Source organism: Falco biarmicus, chromosome 1 (genome assembly GCF_023638135.1).
Source record: "Falco biarmicus isolate bFalBia1 chromosome 1, bFalBia1.pri, whole genome shotgun sequence".
In the NCBI taxonomy this organism is placed as follows: Eukaryota; Metazoa; Chordata; class Aves; order Falconiformes; family Falconidae; genus Falco; species Falco biarmicus.
Window position 1 is genome coordinate 19,533,732 of NC_079288.1, and position 17,112 is coordinate 19,550,843.

The following is a 17,112-nucleotide window of genomic DNA, read 5'->3' on the forward strand; positions in this document are numbered from 1 at the left end:
AAATCTGCTTTTGGAGCTTTCTGGAGCATGAAGGCGGTGGTGCTGTCCAGGACGCAGGGTTGATATTGCTGCGCTGGGTGTCATCCAAAGGCTTCACGTTGTTCCTGCGGCCCTCGGCAGTGAAGCTCTTTCAGAAGTGGCCTCAGCGGGGTTTCTGCAGCCGTGGCTTTTCGTGTCAGTTGTGAGCTTTCTGCTTCACCTCTTTTGATCTTTGAATGCCTCCCCAGTTGTTTTAATTGGGATTTGTGAAACAATGACTGAAATTAAATCAGCCTATAACTTTGGAAGCCTTCAACTCTTTCCATCTTTTGAGGGTCATTTAACAAGCACCAAGGATTTTCTAGCTACTTCTTAAGTGTTTTGGCAAAATCACTCCCTGTACAGCAGCACCGATGCTTGTGGAGATCTGGGCAAGGAGAAGTCAACCAATTTTTCCAGCTTGGCTCAGCCATCCCATTTCCCAGAGCTTTCTAAAGTGGTCGTGGCTGGCTGCAGCTTGCCCCGGTACCTGCAACAGGGGGGGTTTGGGCAGGGTCTTGGACCAGGTGGCCTCTAGAGACCTTATGCCAACTGAAATTTCTCCATAATTCTAGTAGCACTGGGGGGCTTTGAGCCCGAGTTAGCTTTGTGTGCCAGGAACCCCCACGTTGTGTGCCGATGACGGGATTTGAGGGTAGCTGTGCGGTGTTTATATATAAAGAGCTTTAGTGCTCTGGGCATTCATTGTGAGGTTTGATTTTTCTAAATGCTGCACCTCTGCAGTAGAGAATGGTGGCACCTCTGCAGCTCCTTTGTGCAGAAGGCACGTCTTGCTGTTTGTCTGACCCAGAGCTGCGCAGGTTAGCCGGTCTCCTCTGAAACGAAGGAAGTTGTAGCCATTCATCTTTCAGCCTAATGGACCACAGAAATTACAAGCTGTAGCATGCAGCTTAATCTTGCCACAAGGCAGAGCGCTGCATACTTTGCCTTCAATTTATGCATGCCGTGCCTTTTTATTAAATGTAAAAGAGCAGTTGACAGGATTTCTCTAGAGGACTTGCTTTGGCTATACGTGGTAGATAGCCAGCGCATTTCAATATATAGTAAAATGAATTATGGTGGTTTCTTTACCATTCGTAACAACCACCTTTGAAATTTGAGGATGGAGTTATGGATTATTCTCTGTGTGTCGAGCAGCAGAGGAGAGCGAGACAGCTATTTTAGTTTTAACCCTGCAGATGACCCACTTCTTGCAGAATTTCCGTTGCCATTAAGAGATGCAGTAAGGGCCAGAGCAGCGGTTGCGCATCTGCGTTTGGTCAGGCCATCACCCAGGGATGGCTCTTTGCCGCTTTCTTTTCTCTGTTCCTCCTTGTATTATAACTTTGAATTGTCTCTCTGTTGTTGCAGTGTGCAGAGGAGTGAATGCCCCATGTTGTGTTAGTGCCTGTCTGCCATGCTGGCCTGTCTGCCAGGACCAGGTGACCTCTCCTTTCAGCTTCTTTCTTACACGCAGATGAACACTGGACTTCAGAAATGTGAGTGACGTTTTGTCTGCAGGATGTGGTTAACTGTTAAATCTGGCTCTGGTACAGCTGTGACATAAACATTTAGGATACAGTGGAAAAACTATTTAATGTTAGAGTCTTTTCTTTTGTTGTGCCTTCAAGGCGTGCATCGATAATGGCTCTGAGAAATCGCTGTGGAGGTTCACGTGCGTGCAGCAAGCTCTCCCCCTTTCCTGGCTTTATAAAGGTTAATTTTAACCACAGCAAGATGAAACGCAAGTGAGGTTTCTATGAGGTTCGTGCCTCTCTGCTGAAAACATTTTGTGCTAAAAGTGTGCCAGCTGACTTGCTTCTTAATGCAACTTTTTCCCAACTCCTTTTCACTTCCATTCGTTTAATTACTCCTAGGCATCAATAACAGTTGGATCAGGCTAATACAAACCTTTTGAGGTCAGCAGCTCTGTTGTTCTACATACCTGGGGCATATACTGCAAATATTAGTGATCTAGCCAAATTTACTAATGTTCAAAGTTTCCGTCTTCTTTCTGATGTCTCTTTGGTGCCTCTGAAAATACGTCTGCAGAGTACCCTGGTAATTCTTTTTTGATAACTTCAGTCTGTTCTTTTTTTTTTTTTAAGAACAACTTATATTTGGGAATGTTTACTGGCTAGAGATTTTTTTAAATCTTACTGTCTCTCTTTATCACTGAAGTTGCACATTGATTGTTCAGCTGAAATTTCAGAAATACCAAGGTTTCTATGTAAGATCAATGTACTTGGTTCTTAGGGCTGTGACCTGTCTCTTGTATTTGAAATGTGCATTGGGAGATGTCTGTACCCTCAGTTCGCTGACGAACTTGTTGCTCTTTAAGACCAAGTCATTTACAGTCCACTTGTAGCTAAATTAATATGTTAAGGCTTGTGATGCTACTGAAAATAGTCAAGGTAATTTTGCAATTAAGGGCGACGAGCTCAAGAGTCCTGGTCCTGCCAGAAGTGAATGACACCGTTCACGTACACACGTGTGCACTCCCGCAGCACTTACATAGCATTTACGCTGACTCCACGGGCTTGGTAATTGTAATGACACTTTCAGCGGTAGTAAAAATCTTTACTCACAAAAGGACTTCCTTAGATGGCATGAAACTGGGCATTCTCCTCCTTTCTCTTTCCCATTACGAGTTTGAGCTTTGCTGACTGAAACATGCTGTTGTGGTGAGAACGTGCCTAGGTCCTTGGCATTACGTGAAAATTTTTACAGTGGATCAGAAAGCTTAGTTCTGAAAGCAAATTATTGAGGTTCACGTGAGGGTAGCTGTGCACAAATCAGGTATTTGCTAATTACACGTTTACAAGGCAACGTGCTGGTATGTGGGCAGTTTCTTAACCTGGTGGTACCCGATTCTGTTTCTGAGAACTGCTTATCCCGGTGCTGAAAGCATTGCCGTATCCTGCTTAGTGAAGAGCTTCGGGGACTGCATTTAAAAGAATTTAGGACATAAAGTAGCTGGCAGGCACTGGCTGGCAGTGGTAATGCTCAGCTGTTACAGTTTGTTCTGATTTATACGGAAAATGAAACTGCTCGTACAGACCTTGCTCACCCCTGCTGCAGATGTGTGTAAGATTAATTGGTGCATTTCTCTCCGTACTGTATATGCACAAGTAGTCTAGCCCCTGGCCAAAGGAAAGCTGAGTTAATGAGCATTTTTAATGAACGGTGACTTGTGACTTTTGATGGGGGGTTGGAAGCGGGCTTTAATAATAGTGCTGTTGCTTTTGTAAAAGGCACAGAACTCCACATGATAACCTTTATTCAGACTTACAGTGTTTGTATTAATAATTTTTAAGTGTAGTTTTCTGGATCAGACTTTCTATTAACGCTTAAAAATCCACATTTAGCTCAATTATCTTTTTTCCCCCCTTATTCACTTTCAAATAAAAGGCTTTTTTCTTAAAGGCGGTCTGTGCAGTGGGAGTTTTGTAGATTCATATGCACGTATTTTTTTCCTTTAGAAACCAATCACTACAGGACTTCCAATTTCAGTGTTTTTCTTTGAATTCCAGCCTGCATCGCAGGAAAGGCTAACGTTGAAAGTCATCCTTATCTACACAGGGAATTTCTCACTGACTCCATATTGATATTCTCTCTTTTCTCCCAGATTCCAGTATAACCCTGACCAGTCAGTCAGTGTACTTGAGGCAAGACTGGGCAGCATTGCAGCCGCTCTTGGACATAGCGGCAGTGCCACGAGGTCTGGGAGAAAAAGGGTGATTTTGTGTGACAGTGGTACAACATCAAGGTGAAAGGTGCTTTTTGGAGAGTCGGGCCAGGGGACCAAAAGAGAGAAGAGCAGCTTTGGACTGAATATGGGGTCATCAGCTAAATCGAGTCCTTTCTAGGGATGAGGGCTGTCTCTGCAAAGCCTGTAGAGAAACTGCTGCAATTGAGATTTTTATGCAGAAGGTGGGCACAGCTGTTTTCCACTTGTCCCGGTGTGGATGTTCTCATTAGGGTAGGAATCCTGAAGGCTTTTTTGTATTTTGTTTCATGTTAATGAAAATTTAACTGTAGGCAGTTTTAAAAGCAGTGGGTTTTAAAGCCTTAATGTACTTAAAAGATGTTACATCAGTGCTGAGGTGAGGCAGAGAAATATATCTCATTTCATGACAAAATTAGCTCCAGCAGTGAGACTCGCACAGGAATGTGACCAGATGAATCTATTGCCATGGGATTAGCAGGAGTGTGAACTTGCAGCTCACCGATTTATTGGGGTAACTGCTCATATGCACGACTTTACCTTATAGTAAACATGAAGTAATTACTTTTCAACAAAAGTATTCTGCCTTGCGTTTGCCATTAGGTAGCTCTGTGGAGCCCATCCCATTGTTTTCTTAATGTAGTTTGTTCATCTGCCATCCGCCTCATCATTTTATGGCCTGATTGAGAATTCTTGCACTTGCACGTGAATGATGAGCGTGTTCTAATACCAGCCTGTTCTTTCAGTCTATTCCAGCTGGTTTTCCATTCACTTAATTACCAGACCTAATTGTTCTTTACTGGTTTGTAGGAAATTTGCATGGGATATTCAGATTCTTGCTGGCCCTGTAATGCATTTCTCCTTTCTCCTAATTTTTTTGCTGCCTTAATTATTACAGTTGTTGAATCTTGGCTATAGAACTACTAGCAAAGCGCATTTTAAGCAGCATGTTGGGGCGCACAGATATACATCACCTTCAGGTGTAAGTAGAATGGCTGAGTTGGTCCATAGTAAAAGGAACATAATCTTAGCTGTACGCAAAACGGGCGCTGTTTGACATGGTCGTTGGTTTCAGAAGATCCTGTCCAAGGGATTTAAAAGATGGTTTGCCATTTGCTAGGATGGCAAACTTGATGTTGGTGCATCATTTAAGTTGAACTGAGGGGTTATTTTCTCTCGGAGGAAGGAGTTCTTCCAGGTTTGGGATTACAGATGTGTTGTAACTGATAGGGCAGCCTGTTCAAACATTGATGGTTTAGCTGCTTTCTAAAAGCTTCCATTGCGGTTCCCATGTAATGGAAAAATAGATGCTTGGGTCAAAGAATATGTAGTGTATCTGTTCAGTGCTTTTATTTACCACCTAATGTGCTGATTTGCCTATATAAATATAAACCAGGCTGGGGAATTTTGATGGTAAGGGTGTCTTCAAGTATCTACTTAATTTTCTGTATGAAAACAAAAGCTTTATGTAGCACCGGCCGTAGGTATAACATAAACCATAATACAGACACGTGTGGGTGCCTTTGTCCATTGTTGATGGTTCTTCTCTGATTCATGGTGAGTTGCAAGGGTCATCTCTTGGGGAAGAAACAGAACTTAACGAGCATGGGCAATGCTGGAAATAAAGGCTGGGAGTTCGTGAAGGCCTTGGCTGTTGAGGCAAGGTGGTCCTGGCAGATGCCATTTGGAGGCTCTTCTCTCCACTAGGAGCATGGCGGCTTGCTCAAAAGGGCAGATCTAAACCACCGGCCTGCAGCAGCAGGTCCAGGGATACAGAGAGGGTGTTCGGGTTAATATAAAATGAGCATTTCCTCTAATTAAGAGTAAGGGTGGTATGTGCCAGTGTTTGGACAGCACAGAGAGTAAGAGTGTAACCTGTGCTGTGCCAGAGATGCAAGACAACCTGCTTGCAAAGCTTCTGATTTCACAAAAGGTATTTTTAATATTTCTATAATTATCTTTTCTTTGGTATCCATCCTGTTTTCTGTTTTCTTACCCTTACTTTTGGACAGTGAGTGCTCTTACAGCCACGCTGCTCTCCCTCACCTGTGAAAACTGGAAGCTTCAGAATGCAAAGGGAGAGAGATGGGTGGTACTCTTGTGTTCAGGAGTCTTTTGGAGACAATTTGCTTAAAAGAATCAGAGGTGGGTTTTCAAGAAGGGCTGTTTGCCTGGGAGCATTAGATTTCCTTGGGTCAGAGGGCCAGATGTGGGGCTGGGGGGCTCCTGGGCTCCAGAGGAGCTAGCTGCGGTGTTCCCTAGCAGCAGATGGCATGGGGCTGCTGAAAATTTTAGCAAAAAGGATGGGTAGGTTTTTTTCCAGTAAACTGTTGGGGCAGTGGGAAGTGTGTGGGTCAAGCAAAAGTAAAATCAGGTTGTCAGAGCTGCAGGCCGTTATTTGAAGATGATAAAATCGTCCCATAGGAGTTAAGCAGCAGAGCTGTGGTAGGGGAACAGCTCAGCTCTTCTTGGAATACAATTCTAGCAAGAGAGGCGTAAGCATTTCCCTAGATTTCTGAAGTTCTTTCCAGAAGTGGTTTGAGCTTGTGGGCAAGGTAGGTATCTGGTAAATCGAAGTAAGTGAAACCACACCCCTGTCTCCAGAAGTCTTTTTGTCTGTGTCTGGGGAACAGCATGGTTTTAATCTTATGAGGTAATCACATAATTTTGCTGTGTGGTACAAGGATACTGTCCTTAGGAGGGTGCCACACTGAAAATTTAGCTGAAGAAATAATTGCAAGCCATAAAATAACGCACATGTAGCCTCCTTCCATTTGCTGATCTTGGGCTGACGAGGGCTTCCTAATGGACAGAAAGACACTCAAAGTGCTTCCAGGTGTCAGCATCTAGAGAGGAACTTGATGTAAATGGAGGCTTGAGCTGAGGTGCTTCGTGTGTGTATTGGGTTTGCATGGTGAGGTGGGGGGTGCGCTATAGGGGTGGCTTCTGTGAGAAGCTGCTAGAAGCTCCCCCCATGTCCGATGAAGCCAGTGCCAGCCAGCTCCGAGACGGACCTGCTGCTGGCCGAGGCTGAGCCCATAAGCAACAGTGGTAGTGCCTCTGGGGTAACGTATTTAAGAAGGGGAGGGGGGGAGTCCTCTGCAACAGGAGCTGAAGAGAGAAATGAGAATATGCGAGAGAAACAACTCTGTGGACACCCAGAATCAGTGCAGGAGGCAGGAGGTGCTCCAGGCACTGGAGCAGAGATTCCCTGGCAGCCCGTGGTGAAGCCCATGGTGAGGTGGTGCCCCCAGCCCACAGGGGAGCAGGTCCCCACATACAGCCTGGGGAGGACCCCGTGCTGGAGCAGGGGGATGCCCGAAGGCGGCTGTGACCCGTGCGCTGGAGCAGGTTTGCTGGCAGGACTTGTGACCCTGGGGGGGACCCACGCTGGAGCAGTCTGTTCCGGGAGTAGTGAACCCCACGGAAGGGACCCACAGTGGAGAAGTTGATGGAGAACTGTCTCCTGTGGGAGGGTCCCCACGCTGGAGCATAGGAAGAGGGTGAGGAGCTCTCCCCCTGAGGAGGAAGGAGTGGCAGAGACAAGGTGTGATGAACTGACCACAACCCCCATTCCCTGTTCCCCTGAGCCTTTCGGGGGGAAGGAGGGAGAGCAAATGGGTGGAAAGTTAAGAATGGGGAAGAGTGGGGTAAGGTGTTTTAATATTTTGGTTTTATTTCTCATTATTCTACTATGATTTTTATTGGTAGTAAATTAATTTTCCCTAAGTCGAGTCTTTTTTTTCCCCGTGACGGTAACTGGTGAGTGATCCCCCGGTCCTTACCTTGACCCACGAACCTTTCATTATATTTTCTCTCCCCTGCCCAGCTGAGGAGGGGAGCGACAGAGCAGCTTTGGTGGGCATGTGGCATCCAGCCGGGGTCAACCCCCTGCAGTATGGTTCCTACCTCAGCATTACATGGCTTTAATGTTTAATTTGCAGCTTTCTGATTTTGAATGGCACGGTGAGGGTACTGAGAAGGGCTTCAAGAGCCACGGGGAGGCAGACTTAAATTAAAAAGAAATAGAAACTTAGCCCATCACCGCAAGCTGTAAGAAATATTTCAAGCTGGAGACAATCTGATGTTTATAGCATGTTACCTGTTTTTGTCCAACTGTAAACATAGTCTGATGAAAACACTGGTTCCCTTTTGCTCCCCTAGGCAGGTCTTGCCTTAAGCTGAACTGGGGCTTGTGTTGGTCACCAGGTAATAAAGGGAATGAGGTATCTGGTACACGATCTGCTGGTCTGGGAAGGTGAAGTTCTTGCCTCTTGATTCCTTGGAGATTTTCTACCCTTGTTGTCCAACTGTCTTGCCCTGAGGTTGATCCCTTGCTTACCAGAATTGGTGTTGACAAATTTCCTTTCTCCGCAGGGGACACTACACAGAAAATGAGATCTGCACAGTATCCTACCCCAGCAGAATTGGATGCTTATGCTAAGAAGGTCGCCAACAATCCACTGACTATAAAAATTTTTCCAAACAGTGTCAAGGTTCCCCAGAGGAAACACATACGCCGTACTGTGAACGGACTTGATACTTCGGGCCAGAGGTACAGTCCCTACCCGTCTCAGGCCACCACAAAAACAGGCCTCCTGGCGATAGTCAAATCTCCAGCAAAAGGAATTATCAAAGACTTTGACGGGACACGCACGCGTCTGCTGCCGGAAGCGATGATGAATCCCCCTTCCACACCATACGTTGCACCTAGCACTTTAACCCACCCCCAGGCGCTTGCTCGCCAGCAGGCTCTCCAGCATGCACAGACTTTGCCGCACCCCCAGAGTATACCGCAGCCACAGACTTTGCAGCACCCTCAGGGTATACCACAGCCACAAAGCTTACCGCACCCTCAGGGGATACCGCAGCCACAGACGCTGCCGCACCCTCAGAATATGCAGCAGCCGCAGGGCTTGCAGCATCCTCAGACCATGGCACACCAGACTCTGCAGCACCCCCCAAATCCTTTGCTGCAGCCGGGTTTACATGGAAGCAGAAAGATGCCGGATGCAGATGCGCCGCCGAATGTGACCGTGTCTACCTCAACCATTCCCCTCTCTATGGCTGCCACCCTGCAGCAGAACCAGCCACCGGACCTGAGCAGCATTGTGCACCAGATTAACCAGTTCTGCCAGGCCAGAGCTGGCATTAGCACTACCTCAGTGTGTGAGGGACAGATTGCAAACCCCAGCCCTATAAGTCGCAACCTGCTTATCAATGCAAGTACCAGGGTATCTACTCACAATGTCCCTACACCCATGCCTTCCTGTGTAGTAAACCCTGTAGATCATGCTGCTGCTGCTATTCCTCCTGCCTCTGTTAATGTGCCCATGGTGAATATTAACAGGGTGCCGCCCGCGTACCAGAACGAAATCAAATCGGTTGCCTGGAACCAGCACCAGCTTGTGCATCTGCAGCAAATGTGTGGGGATGCTGCTGGGCCTGCTGGACTCGCAGGGAAGCACCCTCAGAGAGAGATCGCAGGGCAGAGTTTTCCTGGCAAAACTTCAAACTACCCTCAAGAACTGTGCATGGGCCAGTCATTCAGCTTGAAGCCCCCCATTGAGAAGCCTACGCCTTCTCCACCTGTGAACGGGTTGCAGGGACCCTTGCCATATACCAATGGGCACTATTTCCAGCCCCTCTGGAATAACATTCTGCCCACACCCAACAGTGACAGCTCTGGGTCCCAGGACCTCGCCATGCCTTTCCACGGGGGACAGCCAGCAGGAGCGCCACTAGATTGTGCAGGAGGAACTCATTACAGAGCTGGAGCTGGGCCATCCAGCCAGAATAATGTGATGCAGACCATGGATTACCTAAGCGGGGACTTCCAGCAGTCCTGCTTCAGAGATCAGAGCATGGCCGTGCTGGGAAAAGTCCATCGGCCTCCCATGAACCGAGCACCTGAACCAACCGATAGTCGAAATCTTCATATTCAACACCCAGGGTATAGATAGGCTGCAGTCACTTTCACAGACAAAAATTATAGGTTTAGTCTTAATTTTAATTAATAAGCAAGGCATTTTTAACTTGCAAACTTGTGTGATCATTATAGTAACCATTGGAAGAAGACATACTGTATATTTAAAAGCTTTGCTTACATGTTATCCATCTCCTTTATGCATCAAATACTTAACATGCCTTTTGTGTCAAAGAATTTCATTACACTACTTCACGCCACAGCTGTTTCCTCACTGCAGAATCCCCTTTGTGCAGCTTTTGCCTTCTGCTTAGTAGCTACTTGCTGGACTGATGTTGAGTTGCTGCAGGATTTCGCAGTTGCATCTGTTCACCAGCTCCCGTCAAGAGCGAGGTAGTGTAGCTGCTTAAATTTCCATCTCAATTTCCTCTGAAGATTAAGAGCAACAGAATTTGTCAGGAAGTAGGGCTTATTTTCAACTCGAAAGCCCATTTCATTAATGCATTAAACATTGACCATTTGCACTGTCTAGAGGCTTATTTAATTGAAAAAGAAGCCTACATTTGAAAAGAGCTAGCTAGGGGTATGTATTTAGGCATTAATATAGGAAGAAGCTTTTCAGCTGTTTCTTGCCAAGGTGCCCGCATTTATTGTTTAGACTTTGTCCAAAGTCAAAAGTCTCTGGCAGATTTTTCTGACACTTTTTTTTTTTAATTTTTTTTTTTGTTGTTGTGGACAGGGTATGGAGGAGGGGGGAATCGCGGTTTTAGGATGTAGGCAGCATAGCTGCCATAGGTAGCTGCCTTTTTTCGGCATTGTGTTTCCCTTCCCCACTCCCCTTTGGTCAGCGCAAGAGCTAACTTGGTCTGAACCCCTCGCTGCTAGGAGTCTGGCTGTCCTGATGTGAAGGGAATCCAGACCCACTGATGACTCCAAAAAAAGGGTTCAGCCGCTTCTCTGGTAGCTAGAATTAATTTCAGGGTGAGGGAGACTCAATCGAAGTAGTCTCCGGCGCATGGAGCGGGCGCCGGGGCAGCGTGGCGCGGTCCTGTTGGGGCAGCAGCACCGATGGGACGGTAGGCAGTCGATCTGAAGCGAAGTTCCGCTCACGAGCCACTGTGGGACCAATGGTCCTGTATTCCTCTCCATCAAAACGCCACAGCAGGTTTAATGGAACATTTCTCCTCTCTGGGAATTAGCAAAGCTATTTATAACATCTCTTTTTCCCAGGGTCTCGGTGCCTAACTCCTTCTGTTCCTTTCCCACGTCACTTCCAGCAGCTGGTCGAGTCAGTGATCGTAGGACACTAACTATGGGGTAACCTCAGCATCTTGTTCTCCTCAGTGTACCGAAACATACCTTTCCTTTCTAACAGCCGAATTTGTTGTAAGTAGAAAATTTCTCATCTCTGTTAATGAGACTAATACTTGAACATAATGATCACAATCAAGTTTGGAAATTAAAAAAAAAATAATAATAATAAGAAAATAAATGCATTGATTCTTTATATGTACACTGGCTAAAAATATTGCTCTACACTGTAACTTTTAAGTGTAATATTTCTGTATGAATGTCGCCTGGTAGTGTGGGTTTGAGTAGCATTGTGTATGGGTGAACCCACTGGCCTCTGCCATCCACTGGCCTCCCTCACAGCCCTTTGAAAAACAAAGCCTTAAGTATTTGCTCCTTGAACTTTCCTTAACGAGCATGGTTTAAAATCTTAAAAGACATCATACAAAATTATAAAAAAAAAAAATAACAAGTTTTGAAGTGACGTCATAGTTGGCTAGAGATTCTTAAAAGTTTTTCGTAAATGGAAAAATTAGAAAACATTTATTTGTATTTTTTTAATTTAGACGTGTAGTCCTGGGCTGTAACAAATATTTAGGTTTCAAAGCTTAGCAGAGTACGTTTTCTGACTCCTTGCGTAAGTTAGTACACTTATATCATGTCATTATTTAAATTCTTTTAAGTGTACTATAAACCGTTCTTTAGTGGTAACTCTTTAGCAAAGTTAAGCAATTTGACTAAAGACGGATTAAATTATGTGTTGGCTTGTGTTGCCTTATATTTAAAAAGGAAAAATTGCCTGATTGTGTTATGCCAAATGATAGCAACATGAAGTCCTAATTTATTGTTTATAATCGTATTCCTGCAGTCTTTGTGAAAACTGGTAAATATACATCTATGAAAGAACTAAAATCCTGAGGCTTTTCATGCAATATTTTTCTGAATACATTATATTGGAAGCCAAGGTTCGAGTCTGAAGCTGCTTCCCTTACAGTCTCCCCGCCGCCTTCCCCGTCCTACTCCCCCAAATTGATCTAGGGCTGTGCTATGACTTTAACCCTTCCTGCCGAGTTAGTTACTGTAAGGTGTTCTGCTACCTGAATACGTACCTTTTTACTAAATAAAATATTGGCATCTCCTTTGTTCAGTAGCCTGCTACAAATCTCAACCCAGACTGTTATTAAAAGCTTTTTTTTTTTTTTTTTTCCTCCTGCTCTTCTGAGAGAGAGACTTGAGTAGAGTCCCGTGTCATGGTGTTTGCATTAGCGATGGCAGCATGTTCAGAGCTGTTGGGGCTCGTTCTCCGCGGGCAGCCGCAGGTAGAGCCACGGCCTCTGAGATTTGGCCCCGCTGCAGTGGGTCTGGGAAGCAAAAATACTCCTGAGACTCATCCAGGTGGGACATTGCTTGAAAAATAGGAATCCTTTTACTATTAAAATACACTGAAATATTTCCTTTTGTTCTAGGAGTGAGATTTTTCTTTAAACCAGCCCTTTTCACTTCTGCAGCAGCCTCTTGCTAATGGGCTCTCCTTCCTTCTTCCCCACCACCTTCCGTACAGAGGGACAGGAGCACTGGCCTGTCTTGCTCCCAGGTACACCTCGAGCACAGGCACCAAATCCACGGCGCAGGCGGCCCGGCGTGGGGGTCCAGCTGTGGCACTGGCACTCGCCCCGGTGACAAAGGCGACCAGAGGGCTGGTGTGTGGCAGGAGGTGCGCTCTCCTGGGAATGTCTGTCCACATGCAGTTTTATTTCAGTCTCTGCCGGGTGCAGAAATAAGAGTAATTTCAAGGCCAGGGGTGCACCTTCGCCCTGGGCTCTCCCCAGGACCCGGATGCAGGCGGCCGCCTGCCGTTGGGGCTCGGGCTGCTGCTCCCATCGCCGCACTCAGCTTGCCTTTCCAACTGAATTTTCACCTGTGGGTCAGTGGCTCCCCGACCTCTGACTCCAGCACAAGGCCTCCGTTCCCCTGGTGGATCCTGGGTGCCTGCAGACGATGGTTCTGCTCCTTGAGGAAAGAGTAAGGTGCTTCCACATGTTTTCCTGAACTATTTATGCTGCCTCATCAAATCTGCCCACTTTAGGGTACCGCACTGATTTAGCAGAATACCGTTACTCTAACGGTTCCTGGCAACTCCCTTGCCAGCTGGAGGTGGACACTAGATAGATCCTAGGAGGGATAAACATGAATGTGGCGTAAACCCTTCCAGAGGATGCTTCCATCCTTGATGCATCTTGTCTTTTGAGCAGAAGCTTTGAAGCTGTTAAATAACGAGCCCAGTTTGTTACAGCCCAAAGTTAGCATTTTATAAAGACACTTGTGAATTTTCTTTTCGCTTACGATGTGAAAGGTGTCTCGGTGGGACTCGGCTGCTCCCATAGAAACCAAACAGAAATGTTTGCTGGGGCTCACTGGGGAGAGAACTGGGAATTGCTGCTGTATTTCATTAAACCACAGACTGATGATAAACACTGCTGCTGATGTGCTACGGGTATGAACTAGAAATTATTTATTTTTTTTTGTCCACAGGAAAAATGAAAGAGAGACCTGGCCCCTATGCCCCTTCTGCTGGTTTTATGCAGTGCAAGTGCGTGGGGCTTGTGTGGCTGCGGTCAGCAGCACGGGGTGGGTGCTTGTCCCAAGGGGAATTTGGGGAAGGGTTTCTGGGCTATGAATGCATCGGGCACAGCCTGGCTGCTCTTCTCCAATAAGAGCATTGAGGAGGTGTGGGAAAACAGAAGAGAGAGAACATCTCCGAGCCAGAAAGGTGCTGAAATAATTACTAAAAAAAGGAGGAGGAGCCTGAGTCAGTTTAAGTTCTGTCAATGTGAACTCAGAGATTTTTTGACATCTGCGAGGGTTCAGGCTGTCTCGTGCTGTAAAGGTCTGCTTTCCTGGGCCAGGAGGGAGGTGTCCTTGGAGAGACATAGGGCTGCTCCAGAAGCTGGACCTGGAAGCTGCTGACCTTCAAAGTGCTGACCTAATGGTACGTGTAATAATCTCAGAGTTTTGCTTATTAACGTAATTTTAAATACAGAATTTTAAAGGAGATTCGTAACATTTCTAGACCCCTTCCAGAAGGTAGGAGCTGTGAGGGTTTTCTCCCCTTTCCAGTGATCGTACATCTAATTTAATCTGCCTGCTTTCATCTCTTAAGGATGACACAACTCAAAATCCATCTCCTCTGTGCTTGCTGCCAACATCTGAGTGTCGGAATCCCTCTGATGGCAAACTAATACCTTTCACGGTTTCCAGTGTTCCCCAGATACTAAGAAATGTATTTGGTTCCCACGTGCTTTTCCAGGAATTTGGGCTAAACCAGGCAGCTTAGCCCAGCTAAGCTCAGCTGGGAAGAGCTCTGCATGCCCCCGGGCGCTGCCGCATCCTGGCTCCAGCATCCAGGACCGCTGTGCCAAGAGCAGCCGCTCCATCCCTCCGCCCTGGGGAGACGGAGCTTCAAGATCCTCCTCTCCTTTGACTCGGCATCACTGGAGCTGCTCGGTATCTCGTTTCTTCACCTGTCCCCCCAACAGGAGGAATCCCTTCTGCAAAGCTTCTTCAGACTTCTGCGTCGGCTTTGTGGCCGGTTAGATCTGTTCATCACTGGGGCGAAGATCTGGGGCGATAATGAGCCAGTGGGGACCTTGGTGCGAGCAGCTGCTGCCTTGGCCGAGGAGTTACATGCAGCCAGAGCTAAGCTAAAGGCTTCTGGCAGATGGCAGAGTAAGATCCAACCTTTTAAACTTCTCCTTTAGGGCCAAATAGGGTTTTCTTCCCAAGATTTAATTGCTGGGTTTGGTCTTATCGCCCTACGCTGAGCTCACCCTACCCTGGTAGATGGTGGGAGGATGTGAAGGCTGAGTTTGACCCAAGGTAGGCAACGCGCCGAGGTGGTCTCTGCCAAAACCAACAGCGTGTTGTCTCGTGTTGGAGGACACTTGGAGAGGAGGAACTACTGCAGATGCTGGAAAAAAAATAGAGTTGAAAAAAGTCCTGCTTGCTGCAGGGGTCCTGGAGGAGCCAAAGGAAAGGGGCATGATGGCATCAGCTCCTCTGCTCAGCTGGGGGAGCGCTTCGGACATCCTCCAGCAACAGCCACCTTTCGGATGCTCTGCTGCTGCTCAGCGAGGCCAAACTGCAATGTACCGCAGGATTTTATCTATCTAGTTTAAATTAATTTCAAGGCAGTTGGGTACAAACTGTTAATTCAGCTGGGGTGGCTGCTAGCCCTAGAGGTGCACTAAAATGGAAGTGGAGAAATGGCACCAAGATTTAAATGGTCCCACGGTAAAAAGCCTCAGACCCCTCTGGCCTGGGGAGAGAAAGGGCTGGGGAGGAGGGAGGCCAGCCAGGTTTTTAACAGGGGTCGTGCAAAGCAAATTTGTCATGCCTTTATCTCCTGATGAAATATTCATGTCTGGTTTAGCCATCTTTTAGCTAAGAGGCATCAATAATTGGCACAAATCGGGGCTCTACTACATGAGCAGTAGATGAAGTGGGTTTGCCAAGAATTGTCCCTGAAGGGTTTGTAAGGTGGTCAAAGATTTGGTGTTGTGTTAGAGAAGGTTAGATAATGTGGTTGAGGTCTTCAGCAAGCCCAGGTCCAGCCCCTGCCACCCAGGCTGCCCCCCCCCCCCTCGATTTATAGGGCATTTAATAGCTCTTTTTTTTTTTTTTTTTTTTTGTTAAATACCCAGGCAGTGGCCAAGCTGCATCCGACTGATGGAGCCAGGCAGAAGCTGGCAGGTTCTCAGCCTTTAGAATAAATCTTCAACAAATTTCCAGGAAGGAATTTTAAACTTGATCTTTAAAGCTAAATTTAGTAGCGAATCGATTTTTTTTTTTTTTTTTACCGCCTCTTCATTAATATTAAGAGCATCTCTTCCTCCTGCTTTGCAACCCAGGTCTTGCAGGGGATTTACTCCCCCGTTTTATGCAAACACGTGAAGGTTAAGAGGTGCTTGAAGATCCGGCTGACATTTCCAGCCAGGCACCGCACGGCGACGTGCGCACCGTGGCTCTGGTTGCAAAGTGCCGGCGTAAATGGAGCTGCCGTGCGGCGCTGAGCGGTGCAGCGTGCGTGCGTCGGTGCCGGAGTGTGGTGCTGGGAGCTACTGAGAGCGGCACCTGACGGCACAATTCACATTTGTGATTGGAGATGGCAAAAGAAAAGAAAGAGAGAAAAAAACCCAAACGAAGCAGGGAATGCGGAGGGTTGTAAAGGTTGTGAGCTGGGGGCCAGTTTGGTTTTCCTCTGAGCTCCCAGCATTGCTTCGCTGCAATAGCTGAAGTTCATAAATAATCTATGTGTTTCTCTTTTTTTTTTTTTAATTATTTTTTAAGGTAACTGGTGAGCCACAAGAGGCTGCCAGCACCCTGCTGTACGGCCGAGCTGGAGCAGCCACTGGGCAGCAGCGACCCGAGCTGAGCACCGCGCCGAGCACCAGGTGGGCTGCGGCTGGGCATCGGGCAGCAGTGCAGCCTGGTACTGGGCACCAGTACAGGCTGATACTGGGCACCAGAACGGGCTAGCGTCAGCCACCAGTATAGGCTGCCACTGGGCACCAGTAGAGTCTGGCACTAGGGACTGGTATGGACTTGCGTGTGGCTGCAGTGTAGGAATGGTACTGAGCACCAGTGTGAACTTACACTGGGCTAGCAGGGGTACCAGTATGGGCAAGAATTGAGCACCAGTATAGACTAGCTCTGAGCACCAGTATGGGCTTGCATTTCTCTCCAGCATAGGGCTGGCATCAAGCATCAGTATGGGCTGACACTGGGCAGCAGTGGGGCTGGCATTGGGCACCAGTACGGGTTGATGCTGGGCACCAGAACGGGCTGGCATCAGCCACTGGTTTGGGCAGGCACTGGGCACCAGTATGGACTCCCGTTTGCCTCCAGTACAGCAGTGGCACTGGTACAAGCTGGCATTGGGCACCAGTATGGGCAGGGGGCTCACCCCTTGCCCCCGGCCAGCCATCGACTGCAGGGTCCCACGGTGCCACCCCCAGCGCCCCCGGGCAGCCCCCACATCGGGCTGGGACCTGCCTGGGTGTTTCGGCAGGGGGACGGGGGATGGGACAGGGACACCCCAGCAGCACTGCCCCCCCCCAGCCCAGCCAGGGCTGCGGGGTGCAGCTAATTAGGG

General features: G+C 47.4%; 1 protein-coding gene across 12 annotated transcripts in view; it reads left to right on the top strand.

Annotated features, from left to right (window-relative positions):
• The window catches only part of FAM222B (family with sequence similarity 222 member B), a 38,878-nt gene extending 25,426 nt beyond the window's left edge, over positions 1-13,452 (top strand). For 8 of the 12 annotated variants that reach the window (XM_056356435.1, XM_056356516.1, XM_056356682.1 and 5 more), the window contains 2 exons: positions 1,390-1,517; positions 8,123-10,380. In XM_056356435.1, coding sequence (XP_056212410.1) covers positions 1,436-1,517; positions 8,123-9,708 — 1,668 coding nt within the window. In that variant the 5' untranslated portion in view covers positions 1,390-1,435 and the 3' untranslated portion in view covers positions 9,709-10,380. Of the gene's footprint in view, positions 1-1,389; positions 1,518-8,122; positions 10,381-10,901 lie in introns of those variants that run through there. The other 4 variants (XM_056356981.1, XM_056357079.1, XM_056356217.1 and 1 more) reach the window with 2 other exon arrangements.
• Positions 13,453-17,112: the final 3,660 nt, after the last annotated feature.